General features: G+C 39.9%; 2 protein-coding genes across 3 annotated transcripts; one reads left to right on the top strand and one right to left on the bottom strand.

Moving 5' to 3' along the window:
- Positions 1-42: 42 nt before the first annotated feature.
- Positions 43-396, bottom strand: LOC110227658. Its single transcript, XM_021022712.1, has one exon. The coding sequence runs from the start codon at positions 298-300 to the stop codon at positions 43-45; it is 258 nt and encodes an 85-aa protein (XP_020878371.1). The 5' UTR covers positions 301-396.
- Positions 397-448: 52 nt separating this feature from the next.
- Positions 449-4511, top strand: LOC9311124. 2 transcript variants are annotated; one of them, XM_021022711.1, is made up of 15 exons: positions 449-835; positions 924-1051; positions 1153-1285; positions 1368-1524; positions 1617-1695; positions 1906-1946; positions 2058-2174; positions 2332-2412; positions 2843-2905; positions 2978-3029; positions 3269-3343; positions 3786-3833; positions 3969-4004; positions 4110-4184; positions 4308-4511. In XM_021022711.1, exons 1-15 carry the CDS (start codon positions 676-678, stop codon positions 4371-4373), a joined length of 1311 nt encoding a protein of 436 aa, XP_020878370.1. In that variant the 5' UTR covers positions 449-675; the 3' UTR covers positions 4374-4511. The 2 variants fall into 2 exon arrangements, with proteins under 2 accessions (XP_020878370.1, XP_020878369.1); XM_021022710.1 differs by having other exon boundaries at positions 563-835; positions 4110-4497.
- The last annotated feature ends 1667 nt before the right edge of the window (positions 4512-6178 follow it).

The raw sequence follows: 6178 nt of genomic DNA, 5'->3' as shown, positions 1-6178 counted from the left end.
TCTTTTGTCAGTGGTTAAAAAATAGTAGTGATATATCGGATCTCATCTGGGGTCATGTGTAGGAGACGGGACGGGGCTAAATGCAGAAGAAATGTGGCCAGTGGAGATGGGGATGGAGTATAGAGTATGGAGGAGAAAGCTGATGACGCCATTGGAGCTGTGCTTGGAGTGCAAATGCTGCTCCTCCACCACTTGTGCCACCATGCCTTGCTGTTTCGGCATCAATTGCCAACTTCCCAACAAGCCATTTGGCGTTTGCGCCTTTGTTCCCAAGTCATGCCATTGTAATTCTTGCCCCATTTAACTGTATTCTTTCTTCTACCAACATGATGATTGCGTATAAACTAGATTCACAGATTTTCTGTGCACTCTTCGATCCATCATCATCATAATTCATAAAACATTAAACGAAGACGACGAATCGATAGATAGACCTCTAGTACATAAAGGCTTAGTGGGCTTGAATAAAGGCCCATTGGGCATTGTATAAGCCTTTTTGGGTCCAAAGTATTTAGAGGAAGAGCGAATATGCGGCCTACTCGTCGTCCAACATTTTCGTCGATCATAATCAATAAGTCTTCTCTTCGCCGGCAGAGAGTAAATTTGCTTGGCTTGGCGGTGGCATGGAGCTCTGGGTTTGTGTGTGAGTGAGTAGATCGCGCAAAGAATCTGAAAATGGCGTCAACGGAAGGCCTTATGCCTATCACCCGGGCTTTTCTCGCTTCTTACTACGACAAATATCCTTTCTCTCCTCTTTCCGACGACGTTTCTCGACTTTCCTCTGACATCGCTTCTCTTATTCAGCTACTGACCGTCCAATCTCCCCCTTCACAAGGTTTCCGATCCGAAAGTATCACCAATTTCGAGCTTGTCAATTTCCTGCTTTCGAATTCACTCATAAAATGTTATGGTTCGTTTTCTAGGGGAAACTTCCCTGATTGACGAAGCAAACCGTCAGCCCCCTCACAAAATTGATGAGAATATGTGGAAAAATAGGGAGCAGATGGAGGAGATACTGTTTCTTCTGTCACCATCTCGCTGGCCTGTTCAGGTGAATCTTACTATCGTTTTGTGTCCATGTTGCCTCTACTTCGCCTGCTTCTGGTGACTTGAATTCTCTCTTGTTTGTTTGTTTTTGGGGTTTGTGCGCAGCTTCGGGAACCTTCCACATCCGAAGATGCTGAATTCGCTTCTATTTTGCGGACTCTCAAGGACAGTTTTGATAACGCATTCACTGCTATGATTTCCTTCCAGACAAAGAATTCCGAGCGCATATTCAGCACTGGTATGTATAATTCTACGCAGAAACTGTTATTCATAGAAATAAAATAGGCCTTGCACGAGTATTATTATTATCTTCTCTGCAGTTATGACCTACATGCCTCAAGATTTTCGGGGGACGCTCATCAGACAGCAGAAGGAGAGGTCGGAGAGGAACAAACAGGCGGAGGTTGATGCGTTGGTTAGCTCTGGAGGGAGCATACGCGACACATACGCTCTTCTTTGGAAGCAGCAAATGGAGAGGTGAGCCTGGCTGTTTCTGATTTCTTAATTGCTGCTTTGCTTGTGGGTTTCTTCAGAGAGTCTGGATTATGCATTCATTGAATTTTATCTAGGAGGAGGCAGTTGGCTCAGCTAGGCTCTGCCACTGGTGTCTACAAAACCCTGGTCAAGTACTTGGTAGGGGTTCCACAGGTAGGCTTTCCCGTCTCTACTCTTTCTGGCAAAGATTTTTCGTGCCTTCCCTTCATCATCGATCGCTTCTTTATGTCTAATTCTCTTATTTTTATCCGCCAGTAGTCCTCATACTTATGCGCCTATGACATATGGCTTGTCCATTCCTGCATACTCATGCATATCGACGATTGATTTAGTTATTGATTCTTCTGTGCTCATACCTTGTAGGTGTTGTTGGATTTTATTCGACAAATAAATGATGACGATGGGTATGTACCATGGTCTCATTTAAAATAGACAATAAGGGTTTGCTTATTGAGGTAGAAGATTCAGGTTGCATAAGAAACTTTAACTGACAGAATTAATGTTCTGGTGTAAAGGCCAATGGAAGAACAGCGAGAACGTTACGGACCCCCTCTATACAGTCTCACAAAAATGGTGATGGCAATTCGCGTTTTCCTAACACTTCTGTGGGAAAGATATGATACCTTCAAACTGTAAGATAGTCCCAGAATATTTTCCTAGTTTTGGTTTATTGTTGTTAACGTAAGATTGCCTTAAATTAACACGATTCAATAATCATCGAGCTTGAAGTGCTCCATGAACTTTTCCGTTTAGCAGGTAGTGAAATTTTATTATATGTGTGATGAGCAGGAGTAAAGACCAAATGAATCTCCTGTCTGAAGCTGCTATAGTCTACACATCGGAGTTTGAAAGATTCGTCACATTTATCAGGTACCATCTCTCTTTCTATGGGCTTGGTCGTGGGTTGCTTTATCTTCTATTTAGTATAGGTTGCTAGATAACACAACATTGGGGAAAACTTCACTTTTAAACATTCCTCGAAAAGTTAAGGACAATTACGTTTATGTCTATTTTAAGGCTTGTTCTCCACTGTTTTCTTTTATTAGTTTTCCCAGTATGCAAAAGCATGCCTATTGGAGACTAATCTAATACAGTATTAGACATTCCCTCTAATTCATTATTTTTGTGTTCATTTTTCAGTTTTATTCGGTTTTGATTAAAGTTTATATTCACAGTTCCAACATTAATGAAAAATACTTGGGTTCACCCCTATTGCTCATCATTAATTAGGTTGGACAGTCTTTAGGCATTGCTTTCTCACTATTGAAGAACATTAACATTTTACTTTTTACTTTTCCAGCGATGTATTTGCCAATTCCCCCTTCTTCATTTCAGCAGATACAGCTGGCATATTGGGCTCAAGGTTAGCTTCCATCATTCACAAGATTTTCACTTCAGTTCGCGATTTCTAGCTCTAAGAGTTTGTACTTCTTAGGGATAATGAGGAGTACAAGGAGATAATCGTCCAAGCTGGGAGAACCTATGAGGTAATATGTTCTCCACAGATGCTTTTGTTTATTAATGAAACTGAAAATTTTGCCAGTATAAGAATCTTGACACTTGTTTCATCTGAAATTGCCATGTTGAAAACGTAAAATTTGATGTTAATGACAGTAGTGTGTGGCATTCACATTTTCTGCTGGCAAACAAAAAAATAAAGCATATGATAAGCACTTTCATTTGAGTCTGGCGTAAGTATTAATGTTTGTTCTTGTTGCTTCTCTAGATCTCATTGATGGTGGAATCCGAAAATTCGTATATTGCTTGGGATTTCTCCTTGATGCAAGGCAAGATAAGCATGGTATTGATTTTTAAACCCACGATGTGTTTCCCCAGCATGCTATTGATTTTTAAACCTGCAATATGTTTCCCCAGCATGGTATTGGTTTTCTTTCCCTCTTCAGATTTTTTTTTTATAAATCACAGGGGTGTCTAGTTTGTTCTCTTATGAGGTACAGTAGTTGTTCAAAATTCATGAAACTTAGATTTTTGGTCTCTGGATTGCATGTCATGAACTTCACACTGTCTCTATCTGTCGTATATCAGATTTAAAGTTGTATCTGTTGCTGTTTTTGCAAGACTCTGGTTATCCTTGTTTTCGCACATAGTTACAGCGTATCTTGTTCTGTAATGAATCTTTGAAAGGACATGAATTGTTAATTCCTGACATGATATGGCATCTAAGCTAGGTTCTCAGCTTCTGTTGTTTGTCCTCCGTTTATAATTCTGTTGTTATTTCCCAGGATATCGGATTTAGCTTGGAGTACATAAGTGCTTCAGGGGAAAAGACTGTGAGTCTGCTCTTTAGTTTCCAAACTGTGGTTAAACTTTCCTAGCGTATAGTATATATATTATCCCTCACTCTTTAAAATATCCATTCAATTAGTGTATTTCTGAGGGTTGATCATGAAGTTTTCTTATTTCAGCTGATATTACCTTACCGTCGGTATGAAGCTGATCAGGTCAGTGCTATGTGCATTTGTGGGGAAGCATTTGGGGTATTTTTGTTGCATAGCTGTGTTATTTAAGGTAATTGTTTTGGGGATCCACTTTGTTTATTCCTGCAGGGCAACTTCTCTACGCTAATGGCTGGAAATTACAAACTTGTTTGGGATAATTCATATTCAACTTTCTTCAAAAAGGTAGGGCGATATTTACATTTTGCGGCAGACGGAGTGAATCAGTATCCCTATTTAAGCCCATTTTTCCATTGCTTTCATTAATGTGGATCTTTTTATTGGGTCTTTTCTTTTCCTCTGTGAAAGACTCTTCGATATAAAGTGGATTGCATACCACCGGTAGTGGAGCCAGAGCCGGAGCCGTTAAACTGAAAGTGGAAGATGAAGTTGGATTTTACAGTCATGAACACTCATCATTTCTTTGTACAAGGATAAAACTCTAAACCCTTTGAAAGACATCAATGGAACTTTATAAATATTTGCTACCAGGAACATACTATTTTGTTTGCATTTACTTCAATATCATTGCAGAAGTGAAAAAGTGGCAAAGAGGAGAAGGAATTAAGAAACAAACATAACATTTTTTGGTATACAGAACAAAATAAGGGGGTGAGTTTAAATATTGACGTTAATTCAATAATATAATTATTATAGAAAAAAGGATTTAAGGCGTCCATCTCTGCTATTTGGAAGGAATGCAACTCGCGCATCTTCTCCATAGTCTCCATAGTCTCTGTGATCGCCTGCTCTTGTTCCCTGCTTCGGACTCTTCTTTTCTTTCTTTTTCCTTTAGTTTTTTAGTCTGTCGTCTTTTTCTTTTTACATTAGTTGATTAATTATATGCAACCAGAAAAAGAAAATAGTATAAAATTTAACATTTACACCCAAAAAAAATAAATAAAACCTTTTTTCTTAGAGAATTAATTTAGGATATGGGCTGCACCAGATATGTGTTTGCCCAAATAAAATATTTGAATTTTTTTTTTTATGATTTAGGGCGCAGCTGACATGTTGTATGAGATCCAGTACTTTAAGCCTAATAAACTTCAGCCCATACATCTTTATTGTTTCCAGCCCATACAAAGATCTGCTTCTTTGATTGCTACAAATCTACACGTCTTGTAAACCCGACCACTGTCATATTCGCCAGCGGTTTCCTCCAGCAAAGCCTCAACCACGATATACGGTTTTGGTCTTACTCCAACAAACTTCTCGAAATCTCAGCGGTTTTTTTCTCTCCCCACGAGAAAAACCCTAGACGAGGTTTTCTTTTCTTTTTGCTGGTGATTCTTCTTAGTCGCTGAGCATGTTTAATATCTTAATCCGAGATGGCCGTCGGCGCTAAATGCATCTACCTCTGACTCATCCATATACTTAAATGAAGTAATGTCTGCTTCTCTTTTATTATACACATGGAGATGATAGAGAGGGGTTTCGAGAAATCGGTTATGCGGAGATAATCTTTTGCATTGAGAGATACAGAGAGAGTGTTTCGAAAATGAAATAAAGAAAGGGTTTTATGAACAGATAGAGAGGGTATCATAAAAGAGAGAGAGGGCTCCCTGTGAAACAAGAATGCGATAAAAAGAAAATCGAACGAGAGAATAATTGTTACCGTTGACTGGTCTAGCATGAATCCAACCCGCAACAACACCAAGAGAGGTTGGAGGGTTTGAAATGATGATCTTACTAGCAAAAAAATACCAAATTCACAAGGAACAGTTGCATTAAAAAACAGATGAACATGAGATTTGATGGCGGAGTTGCAAAAGAATTCCAAATTCACAATTGACATTTCCCATTAGGGTTTAGGGTGTAGGGTTCAAGGTGTAGGGTTTAGGGTGTAGGGTTCAGGGTGTAGGGTTCAGGGTGTAGGGTTCAGGGTGTAGGGTTCAGGGTGTAGGGTTCAGGGTGTAGGGTTCAGGGTGTAGGGTTCAGGGTGTAGGGTTTAGGGTGTAGGGTTCAGGGTGTAGGGTTCAGGGTGTAGGGTTTACGGTGTAGGGTTTAGGGTGTAGGGTTCAGGGTTTAGGGTGTAGGGTTTAGGGTGTAGGGTTTAGGGTTTAGGGTGTAGGGTGTAGGGTGTAGGGTGTAGGGTGTAGGGTTTAGGGTTTAGGGTTTAGGGTGTAGGGTGTAGGGTTTAGGGTGTAAGGTGTAGGGTTTAGGGTGTAGGGTTTAGG

Source organism: Arabidopsis lyrata (assembly GCF_000004255.2).
Source record: "Arabidopsis lyrata subsp. lyrata unplaced genomic scaffold ARALYscaffold_6, whole genome shotgun sequence".
NCBI lineage: Eukaryota > Viridiplantae > Streptophyta > Magnoliopsida > Brassicales > Brassicaceae > Arabidopsis > Arabidopsis lyrata.
Note: the sequence above shows the minus strand (reverse complement) of the source record. Positions and strands in the feature narration are given on the sequence as shown.

Coding starts and splice junctions, on each gene's coding strand:
- LOC110227658 (XM_021022712.1), bottom strand. CDS start 300: ATGGGGCAAGAATTACAATGGCATGACTTGGGAACAAAGGCGCAAACG.
- LOC9311124 (XM_021022710.1), top strand. CDS start 676: ATGGCGTCAACGGAAGGCCTTATGCCTATCACCCGGGCTTTTCTCGCT. Junction 3,030..3,268: donor AAGCTGGGAGAACCTATGAG/GTAATATGTTCT, acceptor TTGCTTCTCTAG/ATCTCATTGATGGTGGAATC. Junction 3,344..3,785: donor TGCAAGGCAAGATAAGCATG/GTATTGATTTTT, acceptor GTTATTTCCCAG/GATATCGGATTTAGCTTGGA.